The sequence below is a fragment of the Diadema antillarum genome, unplaced genomic scaffold (genome assembly GCF_040938485.1).
Source record: "Diadema antillarum isolate AM-2024a unplaced genomic scaffold, OU_Dant_1.0 scf00000112, whole genome shotgun sequence".
NCBI classification, from domain to species: Eukaryota; Metazoa; Echinodermata; class Echinoidea; order Diadematoida; family Diadematidae; genus Diadema; species Diadema antillarum.
The window spans coordinates 1,865,612-1,886,318 of record NW_027271001.1 but is presented as its reverse complement, the minus strand read 5'-3'; the positions used below and the strand labels follow the sequence as shown (position 1 = coordinate 1,886,318).

Below are 20,707 nucleotides of genomic sequence, written 5' to 3'. Positions count from 1 at the left end.
AGTAATACATTCCCAAATCTGAGTCCTTTAGTCCCAGATCCTGTATTTGAAAATAAAGTGATTGTCCCGGGCCCTTTAAGAGTATCTTTTGTCCACTTGAGAAGGAACAACCTACTAATCCTCCTTTTGTCTAAGCGGACCGCGGATGGGGGAGGGGGATACTCTATTGAAATCGGCAGGCCTTTGTCCGCATGCAATTACTTATAGGCTAGCGTGGGGACGATTAGTGACGTTCACCAAAACAAAAGGATGAAAGACTTGACCGACGAGCCTCAGCTGACCTAAGCTGAACCTCTTTGAGGGACAAAATCAAAGCAGCTTCCCGCAGGACAGCGTCCAAGCGGAACAATACGAGTGGAACCGCATAGACAATACACGCAGATTCAATAGCATACACACGCGTGGTGTACCAATGAGACTTTTGATCCATACACATCTCGCAGAGTGTGCGCTCGCTGAGGATTTTTCCCGACGCGAAAAAAATACATCTAGCTGAAAAATCACGTATTTACTCAAAATTTCCCAATGTAAGCATGCTCATATTTTTAGTGGAAACGATGGCTATACTAATTAGCTACCAGTACATATCATTGGCAGTTTCTTGGTGTAACGCATTACGGTACCATAAGAACTTAAATGAGCAATGCTTTTCTCGCTCTTCTTAGTCGCCGATCGGCGACCATGGCACGTCAGGACTAAGGTCGCCGTTCGGCGACCATGGCACGTTAAGAGTTAACATTTTTCATGTTCAATAGCAAATCATACCGCAAATATATAACACTTTTTTTTTCACGAGAGAAATTAAGTCTGTTAAAGTTGTCTTATTTACTTGGTGAGTAAAAAAAACAATTACGACAGGCTCACATTTTAGTATTGAAGGTAGGATATCCAATGACTTTCCTGTTTCCCTTGCGATGGCATCAAAACATACAATCGAGGAATGCGTCGAAAAGAGCCAGTCCCATCAAAGCAGATGTACGTACCAAACTCCCTGTAACACTTCTTCGATTACACTGACGTGTGTCGTGAGCGGATTTAAGCCTGATGTTTCTATGATGTGGACCGACAAGTCTGGAGAGAGACTTAAGTCCGTGGCTTCGTGACAGACAACACTATCCGACGACACATACGAGAGGTTCGAGAAAATCAATGTTTCAGCCAAATACGAGACAGAGAAAACCTTCATGTGCGTAGCTACCGGTCACTCGATAAATGGAACGTCAACCAAAGAAATCATTCTTCTGCCTACATCAGGTTCCGTGAAAAGTTGTCTGTGTTTTGTTTTTGTTTTCGAGTAATAACGAGTCTTATTCTATCTTCTACCGTCATTACTAAAAAGAAAAGGGGGAGTATATGTATGACCAAAGTAGGAACAACACTGCAATCAAGTATTTGATTCTGATTTAAATAGTCTTGGGAAATCTACTCCGATAGGATAAAAACTTAAAGTAAATGTAACTGCTCGACAACACAATCGAATATGCGTTTACTTTGTTATTTAATGCACTTGCATCAAAAAATATAGCTAAGTAGGCCATAAAGACACAGAAGAAGAGTAATAATGTATTGTGTGTGTGTGTGTGCAACGGTTGTACCCGAATAGGCAACTTTACGTTCTTTATTGCACTATATACGTGAAATACGTTAATCTTGTAAAATTATCGAGGCGGTTATTTGCTTGTTTAATGCCTTCCAATTCTAGTAATGAGTGAATAACGTATTTCATCTTTCTCAGTATCATATTTCAGAAAGACATGATAATGTCGGTCTCAGCATTGGACTAGTCATTGGTATACCAGTTGCTGTATCCATCCTATTTTCCTGGTTCGAGTATTTCGAATACTATCAGAAACACTTGCGTCAAAGTAAAAAGGCTTAACTATAAATATAACGGCGAGGACCTTCCATAATGTTTTTTTTTTTGTGTGTGTGTACACAGGTTGTACTCGTAAAGTCATCTTTAATACACGTGTGTGGCGCTACAGCTACGCCAAATAATATTAAAAATTATCGAGGTACTTAAAGATAATAAATGTTCAATGACACTCTAGTGTTCAGTGCATGAATAACGTGTTTTTACCGTATCTATATCAAATTTCAGGAGAACGGGATATTGTCGGTTTCATCTTTGGACTAGTCAATGGTATACAGTTTCCAGCTGCTGTAACCATCCTGGTTCTCCTTGTTGCAAAATTTTGGTAGAAATGCGATCAGGACTTCGCGTCGCAAAGAGGTGTCTTTTTATGTGTCTATGTTTTATGTTTGTTCGTTTTCTTCATAAAACCTGTGAACCTGTGTCTGCAACATTCTCTTCCTCTCGAATTGTCGCATTAAGGGGCCTCAATCATCCAAGTATTGTAAAAAATATCTAACCAAATGCCAAGGAAATAAGATCTATAATTTCTCAAAATGTACTAACGCAGTGGCAAAACCAATGGGAAAACTCGGCCCACGGTCGACAGTTATATTTTCTACAATCCAATGTCAACAATTTCTTCTCTCTAGATGTTCCAAGTCGACGAAGTGAAATTACCATGCATCGCCTGCGCCTGGGGCGGGCCCGCCTCGCGTCATACATGCACACAATACGCAAACACCCCACTGGGCTGATGTGTGACAGGTGCAGGATGCCGGAGACAGTCTTCCATTATCTAATGACGTGTACAAAATATCTACATCAACGACAAAGCTTTTTGACAAAGATCGGGAAAGCCCACTTAGATATCACATATTTCTTTAGTTCAAATACAAATGTGCTATATACGTTGCAATATGTTAAGGATACAGGGAAATTGTCTACTTTATAATCTGATTTTTCCAAAGACCATTTTTCACTATTTCCCTTGGTATCACTCCCCCTTCTATACTATACTATACAATAACTACCTCATTGAATATCAAGATATTGGGCGACTTTTGTGAAGAGTTCATCTTGATCTGGTATGGGTTCAGCATCAAATACAGTCACTTTATTGAGTTTTCTGAAGTCTACACAAAACCGGTTGCTGCCATCGGGCTTTTTAACCAGTACTATGGGGGAGGCAATGGGGCTTTCTGATGGCTCAATTACTCCGAGCGATAGCATGGTTTTTACCTCTTCTCTGACTGTGTCTCTAAGAGAGTGGGGAATGGGATATGGCTTACTCTTCAGGTGTTCATTTCCTTTGAGTTTGATGTGGTGTTCGCCTAACGTGGTTCGACCGGGAAGATCAGACAGGACGTCTTTGTACTCGTTGAGGAGTTCGTTGACCTGTTCTTTCTGTGGGGAGGAAAGGGCTGAGTTAATTGAGACATCGTCGAGTGACTCTTTCGCCTGAAATGGGAAAGGCTGTAGGAGAGATGTGTTAGTTAGTGGTTGCTGCGTTTCTTCCTCGTCATCATTTTGCTCTTCGCATTCGATCACGGCGGTACAAGCAGCTTCGGCATCTGAAATAGAGGGAACATCATTTCTAGCGTGATACTTTTTCAGAAGATTGATGTGGAATACCTTTGGTTTCCCGTTGAGGACAAGCCCCCAGAAAATGTCACATGGGCGTACTTAAATAATACTCAATCACACTCGTGCCATTCACTTTAATGTACAATTTAATAAACCATTTGTAGAATATTTACAAGACTGAAATCAAGGAGTTGTGACCAACATAAAATGCAAAATCAAAATTCTGAGTGAGATAAATTAAATTACAATACTCTTATATTCGACAACCATGTGAACGGGACCCTGTCTTGGTCCGGTTCCACCTGTACTTTTGGCTTGACACTTCTTCAGAATAATTATAACAGCTTCACTATTAATTCGTTATCCCTGACAATACACTATCTGCTATCAAGCCCCCAGAAAATGTCACATGGGCGGACTTAAATAATACTCAATCACACTCGTGCCATTCACTTTAATGTACAATTTAATAAACCATTTGTAGAATATTTACAAGACTGAAATCAAGGAGTTGTGACCAACATAAAATGCAAAATCAAAATTCTGAGTGAGATAAATTAAATTACAATACTCTTATATTCGACAACCATGTGAACGGGACCCTGTCTTGGTCCGGTTCCACCTGTACTTTTGGCTTGACACTTCTTCAGAATAATTATAACAGCTTCACTATTAATTCGTTATCCCTGACAATACACTATCTGCTATCAAGCGCAACACTATATGGTTCACACCACCGTAGTGCTGATCCTGAGATGACCAGCCTGCACGCACGACGGTTTACCGCGGTTATAACACTTGCCTTCAATTACACTGCTTCCGTTTACATCCGGGTTCTGTGTTAACCCGCAACTATCATGGAGTGTATAAATACCAACATTCGAATTATGTGCACATCATATTCATCCTTTTACCAATTTAACATGACCTTCACCTCTCTACTTCGGCGACACTTCCTCGTCATAACCAATCATATCAACAGGGTGTCATGCACCCGCCAGGTTCATCGCTCACCTGCGTTGTCCACAGAGTCACCTTAATTGTCAAACTATTCGCTTCCAGAACATAACTGATTCGTGGGTGGAGCGTCCTTGTATGCGAGGTTGCTGTTCCAGCTCCAAAGTCTCGCGAGGGACCCGCGTTCCGTATTCATTGGCGTCAAAAGTTCTCCCTAGCGAGGGGCGGGCACAGTCGCTCTGCTGCGAATGCGTCGGCCTGGGAGTAGATTCGACCTCGGCCTCGGCGCCATCTACAAAATTATTTAAATGCAACATATACCAATGGGGTGTGTTCTAACCACACACACAAAAACATTATCAGCTTAAATCCTGACATCACAGTGAAAATTTGAGAACTGCATTATTATCCAATTAACATACAAAATTCACATAATGAAATGTTTCAAACATTGGAAATATAACAGTGCATAGCTTATCAAACATCACCGCATCGTTTTCAAAAACTGTACACCATTATAATATACTTTATCACTTATTCACGGGGTTCTCCGGGGCTATATGTGGTGCCCTGAAACACATTCACATCCTTTTACACGACAAAGCAGAAATCAAATCGCAATTTAACTTACCAATGACCGGTGTAATATAACCAAAATGCCTCTTCTTCTTGGCTACTGGAAGGCTGCAAAGGCTGTTGGAATACGCCTTCTGGCAGCAAACAAAACCTGAACTCAAATCAGCCAGTATACAGGCTGACGGTAAGGTGGACGGACGGCTCCTGGCCGCAAACGAAATTGGGCTTAGACACAAAATTATCTTGCCAACTGGCGCCTGGGTGTGGCAGGTTGGTTTTCTGCCATCACGGAGCTAACGCAATGTTCTCTCGGTGAAATCAAAATGGTGTCTGCCACGAAAAGATCCAACTCTACTGTTAAATTGCTACTCGACTACGACACTCCTTTTCGAGGCATTTGGAATATTTGATACAACTAAAAGGACTTGAACGAAAACACCTATACAGCACTCTCCCGGAACTGGAGCTATTTCCTGTCTTTTCTTTCTACATTAATTGACATGCAAAAATAAATGAACTCCTCTCGGTCATCGATGGCGCGACTTGTAAAACATTTACACCTGTCCTAGCACTTTCTCTCTCTCACTCTCGCTTTCTCTCTCGCTCACTCACTCGCACTTTTTGTCTCGTTATCCCTACCCGTAAACATGTTTGTCTAGTTGAATGACCGATAGGTGTTGTACATGAAACAACCTGGAAATGCATTTTCAATGTGACATTTCACTCCCCCTTTCGAAAAATGCATTTCATAATTAAAAGAAATTACTTATAACACTATCTTTCTCTCTACAGCCGGCTTAGTAGGTCTGCGCCAACATTCTCGCTGCCGCGGATAGCTTCCACACGGAATCTGTAGGGTTGCAAAGCCAGAATCCAACGCATTAGCCTCCCATTTGCAGAGCTAGCCTTGTTCATGTACACTAGTGGGTGGTGGTCGGTTTCTAGCACAAATTGTCTGCCGTACAAGTATGGTTCGAACTTCTTTACTGCCCAAACTACAGCTAAGCACTCACGTTCTATGGTTGAGTATGCTTGTTCTCGTCGAAGCAGTTTTCGGCTCGCGTAGGAGACTGGAAATCGTTCGTCTTGGTGTGTTTGGAGGAGGACTGCTCCTAGTCCAACGTTGGAGGCGTCTGTCCTGAGGATGAAGTCCTGTGACAAATCTGGCAAATGAAGGATAGGGGGGTTAGAAAGTTTTTCCTTCAGTGTTGTGAAGGCCTGCTCTTGGCTCGTTTCCCATTTTACCTTGTTTGGTTCAGCATTTCTGGTCCTGTCTGTGAGTGGTGCGGCGACGGCGGCGTAGTTCGGAATGAACTTCCGGTAGTAGTTCGCCATACCTAGAAAGGATCTGAGCTCTCGTTTGGTCTGAGGCTGACTTACCTCTTGGATGGCTTTGAGTTTTTCAGGGCGGGGTCTTACCTGTCCGTGTTCGATCACATGTCCTAGGAATTCGACGCTTGTCTGTCCGATGAAGCACTTACTTGGTCTAGCAGTGAGCTTTGCGGCTCGTAGTCGTCTGAAGAGTTCTGTGAGTGTACGTAGGTGTTCTTCCCACGTGGTCGAATAGATGAGGATGTCGTCGATGTAGTTCACCGTTCCTCCGAGTCGGTCTAGCAGTCTCCTCATCAGTCGACTGAAGGAGGCGGGAGCGTTCACTAAGCCGAAGGGCATCATTGTGAACTGAAAGAGACCATCGGGGGTAAGAAAAGCGGTTAGTGGTTTGGATTCGGCAGCCATGGGTACCTGCCAGTATCCTTTGCTGAGATCTATTTTGGTGAAGAACTTTGCATGGGCGACTTTTGTGAAGAGTTCATCTTGATCTGGTATGGGTTCAGCATCAAATACAGTCACTTTATTGAGTTTTCTGAAGTCTACACAAAACCGGTTGCTGCCATCGGGCTTTTTAACCAGTACTATGGGGGAGGCAATGGGGCTTTCTGATGGCTCAATTACTCCGAGCGATAGCATGGTTTTTACCTCTTCTCTGACTGTGTCTCTAAGAGAGTGGGGAATGGGATATGGTTTACTCTTCAGGTGTTCATTTCCTTTGAGTTTGATGTGGTGTTCGCCTAACGTGGTTCGACCGGGAAGATCAGACAGGACGTCTTTGTACTCGTTGAGGAGTTCGTTGACCTGTTCTTTCTGTGGGGAGGAAAGGGCTGAGTTAATTGAGACATCGTCGAGTGACTCTTTCGCCTGAAATGGGAAAGGCTGTAGGAGAGATGTGTTAGTTAGTGGTTGCTGCGTTTCTTCCTCGTCATCATTTTGCTCTTCGCATTCGATCACGGCGGTACAAGCAGCTTCGGCATCTGAAATAGAGGGAACATCATTTCTAGCGTGATACTTTTTCAGAAGATTGATGTGGAACACCTTTGGTTTCCCGTTGAGGTCGATCCTGTAGTCCATGGAGCTGATTTTGGAGATCACGTCAAAGGGGCCCTTCCATTGTAGAAGGAGCTTATTCCTGTCAGTTGGTAGGAGTAGGAGTACCTTGTCTCCGACTTGTAGCTCCCTGTGTTTTGCCTTCTGATTGTAGTATTTTGCGTACCTGTTTGCTGATTTCTGAAGTTGAGTGTGGGCGTTGCGGCATGTCTCGTCGATCCTGTTTCGGAGATCAAGTACATAGTGGTAAGTAGACTTGGTCTCACCTGTTTCGGCTTCTCCTGTCCAGAGTTCTCTCAGGATGTCGAGGGGTCCGCGTACCTTCCGGCCGTAAAGAAGCTCGAACGGGGAGAACCCCATGCTCTCTTGTGGTGCTTCTCTCACTGCAAATAGAAGGGGAGTAATGTACCTGTCCCAGTCTTTTGGGTTTTCAGCGCACATACGTTTCAACATTTGTTTTAGAGTGCCATTGAAGCGCTCAACTAGTCCATTCGCGGCAGGGTGATATGGGGATGTAGTGAAGTGTTTGATGGAGAGTAATTTGCTTACCTCTTTCATGAGATCAGATGTGAACTGAGTCCCTTGATCGGTCAGCATTTCCTTGGGGATTCCGACTCTGGTGAAGATGCTCACTAGGGCTTCTGCAACTCTTTCTGTCTCGATGCTTGGGAGTGGGATTGCCTCGGGGTACCTAGTAGCAACATCAATAACGGTAAGTATGTACCTATTTTTCTGGTCAGTCATTGGGTGTATTGGTCCAACTATGTCTACAGCAATGCGTTCGAAGGGGACTTCGATGAGCGGCATTTTTCCGAGTGGGACCTTGGTTACACGACCTTTTGATAGTGTACGTTGGCAGACGTCACACGATCTACAGTACCTGGTAATGTCAGAGTTCATACCGGGCCAAAAGAAATTGGTAAGTATCTTTTCTGTTGTCTTTTTGGTACCTTGATGCCCTCCGAGTATATTTTCATGGGCTGTTTGCATAACCTGTTTGCGGTATTGTTTTGGTACTACCACTTGTGTGATTGTTGTGTCGGGGTCCATTTGGGGAGAGTGGAATGAGCGATACAGCATTCCGTCTTTGTAAAAGAAGGAAGAGAGACCGTTATTGCGACTTACCTTCTCTGAACGAGTATCGGCGAGTTCTCGCAGGCGGTGTAATGTTTCATCCTTCTGTTGTGCCTCTTTGAGAGCTGTTGGAGTCACGATATCTTCCATTGGGTGTGGGGTTCTGAGAGGACGAAATGGCTTACCGTCTCGTTGAGCCTGGGCTCTCGTCTGTACTGCGCCGACAGGCATTGGTGTAGCCATAGTTGGACCAATGCACTGTTATATTTCCAATGTTTGAAACATTTCATTATGTGAATTTTGTATGTTAATTGGATAATAATGCAGTTCTCAAATTTTCACTGTGATGTCAGGATTTTAAGCTGATAATGTTTTTGTGTGTGTGGTTAGAACACACCCCATTGGTATATGTTGCATTTAAATAATTTTGTAGATGGCGCCGAGGCCGAGGTCGAATCTACTCCCAGGCCGACGCATTCGCAGCAGAGCGACTGTGCCCGCCCCTCGCTAGGGAGAACTTTTGACGCCAATGAATACGGAACGCGGATCCTTCGCGAGACTTTGGAGCTGGAACAGCAACCTCGCATACAAGGACGCTCCACCCACGAATCAGTTATGTTCTGGAAGCGAATAGTTTGACACTTAAGGTGACTCTGTGGACAACGCAGGTGAGCGATGAACCTGGCGGGTGCATGACACCCTGTTGATATGATTGGTTACGACGAGGAAGTGTCGCCGAAGTAGAGAGGTGAAGGTCATGTTAAATTGGTAAAAGGATGAATATGATGTGCACATAATTCGAATGTTGGTATTTATACACTCCATGAGAGTTGCGGGTTAACACAGAACCCGGATGTAAACGGAAGCAGTGTAATTGAAGGCAAGTGTTATAACCGCGGTAAACCGTCGTGCGTGCAGGCTGGTCATCTCAGGATCAGCACTACGGTGGTGTGAACCATATAGTGTTGCGCTTGATAGCAGATAGTGTATTGTCAGGGATAACGAATTAATAGCGAAGCTGTTATAATTATTCTGAAGAAGTGTCAAGCCAAAAGTACAGGTGGAACCGGACCAAGACAGGGTCCCGTTCACATGGTTGTCGAATATAAGAGTATTGTAATTTAATTTATCTCACTCAGAATTTTGATTTTGCATTTTATGTTGGTCACAACTCCTTGATTTCAGCCTTGTAAATATTCTACAAATGGTTTATTAAATTGTACATTAAAGTGAATGGCACGAGTGTGATTGAGTATTATTTAAGTCCGCCCATGTGACATTTTCTGGGGGCTTGTCCGGGAGTATAACTCGTGCCATTCGAAGTCACATGGGTAGATAAACGGAGAAAACAGAGTAAAGAAAAAGGTTGAGGAAAACTTGTGATTTTTTTTGTTTCCTCTACATTTGTATGTATGTACTATCTATGTATGTATCTATGTATGTACTATCTATAGGTGCACCGTTGTATATTCATTGTGTACATGATCTGAACTGATCTGAATACATTTTTGTATTATAAGTGCTCAGGTAATTCAGAATGGAGCTAGCTAAGTTAACTGAAATTGGAGAAAAGTTCGGATTCAGTGGAGAGGAGCTTAGGCAGTTTGTTACAGACGAGCAAAAGAGACTCAGAGAGGAAAGAGCGGACATGTTAGAGTTAAGGCGACAGGAAAGAGAAACAGCCGAGCTACAATTGGCGATAGCGCGTGAAAAGCAAACCAAAAGCGAATCAAGTTCTAATGGGTGCAAAGCTCGATCTCCAAAATTGCCTCTATTTCAGGAAGACAAAGATAACATAGATGCCTATCTACAGCGGTTCGAACGATATGCCAAAAATCAAAACTGGCCAACTACAGACTGGGCACTCAACTTAAGCACACTGCTTACAGGTAAGGCTCTTGATGTCCACTCTAGATTGTCAAGTGCGGAATCCAATGATTATGACACTTTGAAACAGGCACTCTTGAAATCCTTTCAGCTCACTGCAGAAGGATTTCGCTCCAAGTTTTTTTCAGGCAAACCGACAACAGGAGAAACGGCATCCCAGTATGCAAACCGACTAGAGAACTACTTGAACAGGTGGGTAAGCCTCTCTGGTATAGAGCACACCTTCGAGGAGCTGGCAGATCTACTCCTCCGGGAGCAGCTCATCAGTGGGTGTCATCGAGAGCTGGCCATCTTCCTGAAGGAACGGCAGCCCGAGACTTCGAAGGACGTGGTGAAACTAGCTGAGCAGTACTTAGACGCCAGAGGAGGCACCTTCAAACCACCCCCACCGGCACAAAGGAACATCCAGACACACGTGGGACAGATGCCACGGAGCAACACCAGACCTGAAGGTAAAATCCCTCCAAATAACATTTCAGGAAATAGGCCCCCATCTCAACCCAAATGTTACAACTGCCACCAACACGGTCACCTTGCCCGTGATTGTACAAAACAGGGAAACAGAGGCAGAACGTGTTTCATATGCCACAAACCAGGTCACATTGCTAACTATTGTCCTTTCTCCCCCATGAAATCGGCAGGTCTAGTCCTCGCCCAGGATCCAGAGCAAGGAAACCCCCCTATCTCGGAACACAACCTGGCTTCATTGGAACCCGATCAGGTAGAACCAAATCCACATACTCCCTGTCAATGTCCAGCTTGCACTAACACAAAGGTCAAAATTGAGGCTTCTTGTATGATGGTTCGGATGCCACTCAATGCCCCCAAGCTAGAATCCACCACAGACCATATCCAATTCAAATGTGGACACTCCTTGCCGTTGATGAGTGCAGCATGCACCAAAGAACATGTGGTCAGACAAATGCCAGTTACTAACGGACTAGTCAATAACAATCAAATTTCTGTTCTCAGAGACAGCGGCTGCAGCGGAGCTGTCATTAAACAAGATCTTGTCCAGCCAACCCAAATGACAGGTGAAGAAAGTACTTGCGTGCTGATTGACGGCACAGTGAAAACTCTCCCCGTCGCTAGAATAGATGTTGACACTCCCTTCTACGTAGGAAAAGTTAACGCATTGTGCATGAAAACTCCACTCTATGACCTGATTTTAGGTAACCTACCCGGAGTAAGAGAACCAGACAACCCAGATCCTGACTGGACGGCTACACCAATGCCTGTCGGCGCAGTACAGACGAGAGCCCAGGCTCAACGAGACGGTAAGCCATTTCGTCCTCTCAGAACCCCACACCCAATGGAAGATATCGTGACTCCAACAGCTCTCAAAGAGGCACAACAGAAGGATGAAACATTACACCGCCTGCGAGAACTCGCCGATACTCGTTCAGAGAAGGTAAGTCGCAATAACGGTCTCTCTTCCTTCTTTTACAAAGACGGAATGCTGTATCGCTCATTCCACTCTCCCCAAATGGACCCCGACACAACAATCACACAAGTGGTAGTACCAAAACAATACCGCAAACAGGTTATGCAAACAGCCCATGAAAATATACTCGGAGGGCATCAAGGTACCAAAAAGACAACAGAAAAGATACTTACCAATTTCTTTTGGCCCGGTATGAACTCTGACATTACCAGGTACTGTAGATCGTGTGACGTCTGCCAACGTACACTATCAAAAGGTCGTGTAACCAAGGTCCCACTCGGAAAAATGCCGCTCATCGAAGTCCCCTTCGAACGCATTGCTGTAGACATAGTTGGACCAATACACCCAATGACTGACCAGAAAAATAGGTACATACTTACCGTTATTGATGTTGCTACTAGGTACCCCGAGGCAATCCCACTCCCAAGCATCGAGACAGAAAGAGTTGCAGAAGCCCTAGTGAGCATCTTCACCAGAGTCGGAATCCCCAAGGAAATGCTGACCGATCAAGGGACTCAGTTCACATCTGATCTCATGAAAGAGGTGAGCAAATTACTCTCCATCAAACACTTCACTACATCCCCGTATCACCCTGCCGCGAATGGACTAGTTGAGCGCTTCAATGGCACTCTAAAACAAATGTTGAAACGTATGTGCGCTGAAAACCCAAAAGACTGGGACAGGTACATTACTCCCCTTCTATTCGCAGTGAGAGAAGCACCACAAGAGAGCATGGGGTTCTCCCCGTTCGAGCTTCTTTACGGCCGGAAGGTACGCGGACCCCTCGACATCCTGAGAGAACTCTGGACAGGAGAAGCCGAAACAGGTGAGACCAAGTCTACTTACCACTATGTACTTGATCTCCGAAACAGGATCGACGAGACATGCCGCAACGCCCACACTCAACTTCAGAAATCAGCAAACAGGTATGCAAAATACTACAATCAGAAGGCAAAACACAGGGAGCTACAAGTCGGAGACAAGGTACTCCTACTCCTACCAACTGACAGGAATAAGCTCCTTCTACAATGGAAGGGCCCCTTTGACGTGATCTCCAAAATCAGCTCCATGGACTACAGGATCGACCTCAACGGGAAACCAAAGGTGTTCCACATCAATCTTCTGAAAAAGTATCACGCTAGAAATGATGTTCCCTCTATTTCAGATGCCGAAGCTGCTTGTACCGCCGTGATCGAATGCGAAGAGCAAAATGATGACGAGGAAGAAACGCAGCAACCACTAACTAACACATCTCTCCTACAGCCTTTCCCATTTCAGGCGAAAGAGTCACTCGACGATGTCTCAATTAACTCAGCCCTTTCCTCCCCACAGAAAGAACAGGTCAACGAACTCCTCAACGAGTACAAAGACGTCCTGTCTGATCTTCCCGGTCGAACCACGTTAGGCGAACACCACATCAAACTCAAAGGAAATGAACACCCGAAGAGTAAACCATATCCCATTCCCCACTCTCTTAGAGACACAGTCAGAGAAGAGGTAAAAACCATGCTATCGCTCGGAGTAATTGAGCCATCAGAAAGCCCCATTGCCTCCCCCATAGTACTGGTTAAAAAGCCCGATGGCAGCAACCGGTTTTGTGTAGACTTCAGAAAACTCAATAAAGTGACTGTATTTGATGCTGAACCCATACCAGATCAAGATGAACTCTTCACAAAAGTCGCCCATGCAAAGTTCTTCACCAAAATAGATCTCAGCAAAGGATACTGGCAGGTACCCATGGCTGCCGAATCCAAACCACTAACCGCTTTTCTTACCCCCGATGGTCTCTTTCAGTTCACAATGATGCCCTTCGGCTTAGTGAACGCTCCCGCCTCCTCCAGTCGACTGATGAGGAGACTGCTAGACCGACTCGGAGGAACGGTGAACTACATCGACGACATCCTCATCTATTCGACCACGTGGGAAGAACACCTACGTACACTCACAGAACTCTTCAGACGACTACGAGCCGCAAAGCTCACTGCTAGACCAAGTAAGTGCTTCATCGGACAGACAAGCGTCGAATTCCTAGGACATGTGATCGAACACGGACAGGTAAGACCCCGCCCTGAAAAACTCAAAGCCATCCAAGAGGTAAGTCAGCCTCAGACCAAACGAGAGCTCAGATCCTTCCTAGGTATGGCGAACTACTACCGGAAGTTCATCCCGAACTACGCCGCCGTCGCCGCACCACTCACAGACAGGACCAGAAATGCTGAACCAAACAAGGTAAAATGGGAAACGAGCCAAGAGCAGGCCTTCACAACACTGAAGGAAAAACTTTCTAACCCCCCTATCCTTCATTTGCCAGATTTGTCACAGGACTTCATCCTCAGGACAGACGCCTCCAACGTTGGACTAGGAGCAGTCCTCCTCCAAACACACCAAGACGAACGATTTCCAGTCTCCTACGCGAGCCGAAAACTGCTTCGACGAGAACAAGCATACTCAACCATAGAACGTGAGTGCTTAGCTGTAGTTTGGGCAGTAAAGAAGTTCGAACCATACTTGTACGGCAGACAATTTGTGCTAGAAACCGACCACCACCCACTAGTGTACATGAACAAGGCTAGCCCTGCAAATGGGAGGCTAATGCGTTGGATTCTGGCTTTGCAACCCTACAGATTCCGTGTGGAAGCTATCCGCGGCAGCGAGAATGTTGGCGCAGACCTACTAAGCCGGCTGTAGAGAGAAAGATAGTGTTATAAGTAATTTCTTTTAATTATGAAATGCATTTTTCGAAAGGGGGAGTGAAATGTCACATTGAAAATGCATTTCCAGGTTGTTTCATGTACAACACCTATCGGTCATTCAACTAGACAAACATGTTTACGGGTAGGGATAACGAGACAAAAAGTGCGAGTGAGTGAGCGAGAGAGAAAGCGAGAGTGAGAGAGAGAAAGTGCTAGGACAGGTGTAAATGTTTTACAAGTCGCGCCATCGATGACCGAGAGGAGTTCATTTATTTTTGCATGTCAATTAATGTAGAAAGAAAAGACAGGAAATAGCTCCAGTTCCGGGAGAGTGCTGTATAGGTGTTTTCGTTCAAGTCCTTTTAGTTGTATCAAATATTCCAAATGCCTCGAAAAGGAGTGTCGTAGTCGAGTAGCAATTTAACAGTAGAGTTGGATCTTTTCGTGGCAGACACCATTTTGATTTCACCGAGAGAACATTGCGTTAGCTCCGTGATGGCAGAAAACCAACCTGCCACACCCAGTTTCTAATTCACGAGCAATTTTTTATGACAATGCTGTCGCTGAAAACTTAAATTCATCTGTAAATGAATTGCCTTATGATTTTGGTGGAGAGTTAACTGAAAATATGTTGTGTAAATATATTACTGTGAATCAATGTAAAGATATTTGCGAAAGTTTTTCTGAAGATACATTTTCTTTGTTGCATTTAAATATCAGGAGTTTGAATAAGCATTTTGATGAGTTAAAATTATTTTTAGAGACTGATGCAAATCAGGCATTTTCTGTTATTGGTTTAAGTGAAACCTGGTTAAATTCCAACACTGAAAATTTTTTCAACATTGACGGCTACAATATATTTGCTAATAACAGGCCCGATAAGAGTGGTGGAGGTGTTGCACTGTACATATCGAATGCTTTTGAATGTATTGTTCATGATGATATTTCCAGAATGGATAATATTGTTGAATCATTATTTTTAGAAATTTACATCCCAGGAATTAGGAATATTGTGGTCGGCATTATGTACAGACCTCCAAACTCCAATATCAAGGATTTTTTAACTTACCTTTCAGATTTGATAAAATCCCCAGTTTTTAAAGATAAGGATTGTTTCTTCCTCGGCGACTTCAATATTGACTTACTCAAGTTGGAAAATGATACTGCCGCACACGAGTTTCTTCAAACATTTTTGTCCTCTTCTTTTCTTCCGCTTATTTCGAAACCTACGCGTGTCACTGATCACTCTGCTACTCTGATCGACAATATGTTTTGTAATACCCTACCCCTTATTAATTCTTATATAATTCTTTCAGATATGACAGACCATTATCCAATTATGACTCATTTTGCGCTTAAAACCTCAGTTAATAATGTAAAATTTTTCTCATCTCCTTTATTGAGTCGTAGAGTCTCGTCTGAAAAGCTAGCTAGTCTTGATGCGGTTCTCGAAACTGTTGATTGGTCAAGAGTTTTTGAAAGTGATGATATTAATTTGTCTTTTGATTATTTCATGGAAACATTTAATTATCATTTGGATAATGTAATTCCGAAACAAAAAAATAAACCAGATTATAAAAAGACACCTAGGTTGCCGTGGATTACAAAATCAATTCTTCGGTCGATTAACAGGAAAAATCGATTGTATTATAGATACAAATTGGAAAAAAATGAGCGATCAAAACGTAAATACACTTTATATAGAAATACTCTAACTATGATTTTACGTTCTGAAAAGAAAAGATACTATTTTAAGCAATTGCAAAGATACAAGTTTGATATGAAAAATACTTGGAATGTGTTAAAGCAAGCTATGAATGTCTCGAGTAAAAAATCTGGTTTCGACAACATTAAGTTGAATGATGAAATCATCAGTAACCCTGTTCACATTGCAAATGCTTTCAATTCTTACTTTTCAAAGATAGGTGAAAGTTACGCCCAAAATATCCCTGCGTCAGAGCATCATTTTACTGAATATTTAGGCCAGCGCAATTCCAATTCTGTTTATTTTACTCCAACTAATAGACATGAGATTATTGATATTGTATCTTCTCTTAAGAACAAGAGGAGTTCTGGGTATGATGATATAGATAATTTCATTCTTAAAGGTGTTATATCTTCAGTTGTTGATCCACTTGTTCATATATTCAATTTGTCAATTTCTAACGGTGTGTTTCCTGACAAGATGAAACTGGCCAAAGTAATTCCATTATTTAAGAAGGGTGATAAATCCGATGTCAGTAATTATCGTCCAATTTCATTATTATCATCGTTGTCCAAAGTTTTAGAGAAACTCATTTATAAGAGAACTATTGGTTTTTTGAAGTTGCATAATATTTTTACTAATTCGCAATTCGGTTTTCGAGAGAAGCATAATACAACTCATGCTCTTTTATATTTTATTGATAAAGTGGCTCACGCAATTGATAATCACTCTCATTTAATTAGTATTTTCTTGGACTTCTCCAAGGCCTTCGACACTGTTGATCACGATATTCTACTCCACAAGTTATCACATTACGGAATACGTGGGAAGGCCTTGGAGTGGTTCAAGAGTTATTTGGAAAATAGAAGACAGTTTGTTATAATCAAAGATAATTGTTCAGTGATAAGAGAAGTAAATTGTGGTGTTCCGCAGGGAAGTTTATTAGGGCCACTGTTATTTATTGTTTATATTAATGATTTTTGTCAGGCATCTGAAGTACTTTCTTTCATCCATTTTGCTGACGATACCAATGTATTTTTTGCCCACAATGATGCTAATTTTCTTGTTCAAAAAGTTAATTCTGAATTACAAAAAGTGAGTAATTGGGTAAGAGCCAACAAATTATCCTTGAATGCCCAAAAAACGAAATACATGATTTTCAGTAATACTGTTGATACTCTGAGTACAGCTATAGTTTTGAATGATATTCAGTTGGAAAGAGTTTCACATCTTAAATTTCTTGGAATTATTGCTGACGACAAACTTTCCTGGAAGTTACATATTGATTATATATCCAACACAATCTCGCGTAATATAGGCGTTATAAATAGAATGAATTCGTATATTCCACAAAAATCATTACTTATGTTATATTCTTCATTGATATTGCCTTATCTTAATTATGGTGTTTTAGTATGGGGTAACACTCATCAGAATCTACTGGATAGAGTGTTTCTCCTACAAAAGAAAGCTCTCCGTATCATCTGTTATCCTTCCATACCCTCCCACTCAAATTTGTTATTTTCCTCCAATAAGCTATTAAAAATTAAAGATTTGTTTTTATATAATTTGGGGCAATTTATGTACATGTACAGCAACGACTCACTCCCGTCCATTTTTGCTTCTATGTTTCAAAGAAACCAATCATTCCATGAGTATCCCACTCGACGCTCCAATGAATTTCATTTACCTCTTTTACGAACGATGTTTGCTAAGAACACACTTATTTACACTGGCCCAACTTACTGGAATTCCCTGAATAATGATATAAAAGATTCCCCCTCTATATATTCATTTAAAAGAAGATTAAAGTTTTCTTTATTGCAATTTTATGATCCCACAGAATTGAATTAGCCTGTTGGCTTATTTCAATTCCTTTTCGAAGAACTTGGCTTACAAGTGATATACCGTATTTTCTCGTCTCTCTTGTCCTGAGACACCTACAGAGTAGGTTTGATTTCATTTATATTATTTCTGCATCTATTTCTCTATACTTTTCTATATAATGGTATCCTTTTCACGCATCCCATCATTTTTTTTCAATGAATTCTGTCGAGGATCACTGGATCTGCTCTGTCTTTCTGTCCGTTGTATTGTCTTCCTGTTATATTAGTCTTGTCTCGTTCTGTCTTGTCTCGTTCTGTCTTGTCTATGAGTCCCCCTTTATTAGTTTCGCCGTCCCAGTTTCGTTTTCTGTTTACTCGCCTGAGTATGTATGTCTGTTTGATACTCTATCTTCCTAGAGGGCTTCCAGACTTTTTTCTTTTTTACTTTATTCCCAGTCTTTCTTCCCCTTTTGCATCAGTTCAATTTCTATTGACATTCTGTACTTGAGGGGCCCACATTCTACAAGCATTGTCTTTTTAGTGGGTCCCTCCATTTTTCGATGTCTTGATACGCATTATGTCGTCTTTATCACTTCAGTCAAGTTTCATTACAACGTATTTCTTATTCCAAGGTTCTTCGATTTTATTTTTCTCAATTTACTTTGTCTTGACTATGCAACCTTATTCTCTGTTACCAAAGAAAGTGAAATGTTTATGTTCTTTTCGAAAAATGAAATAAAGCATGAATTGAATTGAATTGAATTGATATGGACGGCACGTTCGCCTCCACTGATCTATCACTCATGTTGAATATTATATGTAGCCCAGATGGCTACTAGCATATATGATAAAGAAAAGAATAGAATAGGATAGACAGTTAAAGAAAGCAGAAGCATTATAATTGTTTTCCAAGTCACCCTGTGACGTCAGTATGAATCAGTCTTTTCCCCTTCTTGGAGTTTATGAAACCCTTAATGCCCCAGTCACACAGTGCTTTGCGATGGGTTACGTCCGCCGCGGATAGATACGAATGAGTGAACGCAGAGGGACGCAGCGTTGACGCAGGCATCCGCAGGGACGTATGTAGACGTATCTGTCCGTAACTCATCCGTAAAGAAACGCACAATGACGGCGCCAAGCCTGCGAAATTTTGAAATGTTCAAAATTTCGCAGAGGGATTCTACGGATGCAGACTTACGCAAGTAACCGCAACCAAACGTAATTTTCCGTAACTGAACGTAACTATGAGTAGCCTGGACGCAGACCATCCGCAAGAAATTTTACCTCCCGTCCGTTTGCGTTCGTTTACGTCCACCGGAAGTATCCGAAAGTAACCGCAAGTTAACGTATCTCAACACTTTCGTCCGCTTACGGATATTTGAGGACAGTTACGGATGCTGCGGGCGATTACGTCCTTCAACGTTTACCGTTTTCCGCTGGCATGGGAACACAGAGACTCATGGGAAGCCACATAACTCGTGTTGCCAAGCTGCAGCGCATTTACCTGAAGGAATGCTACAACACAGTCGGAGCAGTGGAGAGGCAGAACCGCATGGTCAAATTATGACATTTCTCCCACAAAATGGTCTTTTTAGGTGGCACCCATACACTCATGACATCGGTTGACCCTTTGTGCTAAACTTTTTTTCTTGCACTCTTTGAATGTATATTGTTTACGAAAAGGCAATATTTTGGGTAGGGGATGGGGTGACAGCATTTCATTCACTTTTCTGGCCTGGAAAGGTGTGTGACAGCGATAGAAAATTCTCTGTCAATGATATGTCAAAATTCTCTATGTCAATGATATGTCAAATTCTTCAAACATCCTCTCTTTCTTATTGTTTGCGGATGATAATACTGTGTTTTATCTGATTCTGATTCTGATCGATTATTGATACTTTAAACGGTGAATTAACGAAGTTACTCCATTGGAAAAGAGCGAACAAACTGTCAATAAATTTGCAAAAAAATGAAAAAAAAATGCATGCTGTTCAGTAATTCGCCGGAATAGGCCATGGGCTAGTAGGGGTCAACGTGCACCCCCTCTGCACTTAACATTCATTGGTGTTTCCATGTAGCCCTTGGTCTGGAGAGTCAGAAAAGTGATGTTAACAAAAAAAAGTTGGGTCCCAAGACCCGCCCCGTGACGTTTTGTGACGTCACTTCCGGAACGACCTCTTCGCGAATACGGGGGAATAGCATTTGGGTATTATCCTAATAAAGTGTTCCCCATGCCTTTATTTTTCAATGATTACCAAAGATTTTGGTATTTCTAGATTCCTCAGAAGATGGAAAATATGATGCAAAGCAAAGTTTGGCAATATAAGCCCTCAGTTTCTCGTCATCGACAACGAAATGGGCAACGATGTCGACAAAATTCAACGAAATTTTACAAAATTTGTTCAATTTTTCAAGTTTCACCCTTTAAGTTTGTATATTTTTGTGAAAAATTTGTTAAATGACTTGAAATTTGGTCTGGATTTTAAATGAATATCCCTTTTTATGAAAACAAAAGATTTTGGCCTAATTGAAATCCGATCTTCTTCTGTAGACATTCAAGTGCGCATGCGCGGTGTCTGGAAATCAGCCTCCAAAATGCCTTTTTTTTAATGTCCCGTATAAAAAATGAGTTACAACGAATCTTTTTATCATGTAAATTCACAACTTTAATCAATTTTTCCAATCAGCAATCACCTGATTGAATAAGAGTTGCCTTGAAATGAG

General features: G+C 42.3%; 2 protein-coding genes across 2 annotated transcripts; one reads left to right on the top strand and one right to left on the bottom strand.

Moving 5' to 3' along the window:
- Positions 1-2,887: 2,887 nt before the first annotated feature.
- Positions 2,888-8,671, bottom strand: LOC139719569 (uncharacterized). The gene is made up of 3 exons (XM_071630981.1): positions 8,480-8,671; positions 5,986-8,086; positions 2,888-3,426 (listed from the first exon to the last, which is right to left on the bottom strand). Exons 1-3 carry the CDS (start codon positions 8,669-8,671, stop codon positions 2,888-2,890), a joined length of 2,832 nt encoding a protein of 943 aa, XP_071487082.1.
- Positions 8,672-9,878: 1,207 nt separating this feature from the next.
- Positions 9,879-12,289, top strand: LOC139719568 (uncharacterized). The gene is made up of 2 exons (XM_071630980.1): positions 9,879-11,726; positions 12,161-12,289. The coding sequence occupies exons 1-2, from the start codon at positions 9,966-9,968 to the stop codon at positions 12,287-12,289; spliced, it is 1,890 nt and encodes a 629-aa protein (XP_071487081.1). The 5' UTR covers positions 9,879-9,965.
- The last annotated feature ends 8,418 nt before the right edge of the window (positions 12,290-20,707 follow it).

Bases quoted from the DNA above. Each gene is read 5' to 3' on its own strand.
- LOC139719569 (XM_071630981.1), bottom strand. From the start codon at position 8,671: ATGGCTACACCAATGCCTGTCGGCGCAGTACAGACGAGAGCCCAGGCT. The intron at 8,087-8,479 runs GTAAGTCGCAAT...ATGACTGACCAG, and splicing joins CCGATACTCGTTCAGAGAAG to AAAAATAGGTACATACTTAC. The intron at 3,427-5,985 runs GTGAGTGCTTAG...CCTCTATTTCAG, and splicing joins AGCATACTCAACCATAGAAC to ATGCCGAAGCTGCTTGTACC.
- LOC139719568 (XM_071630980.1), top strand. From the start codon at position 9,966: ATGGAGCTAGCTAAGTTAACTGAAATTGGAGAAAAGTTCGGATTCAGT. The intron at 11,727-12,160 runs GTAAGTCGCAAT...TGTTGCTACTAG, and splicing joins CCGATACTCGTTCAGAGAAG to GTACCCCGAGGCAATCCCAC.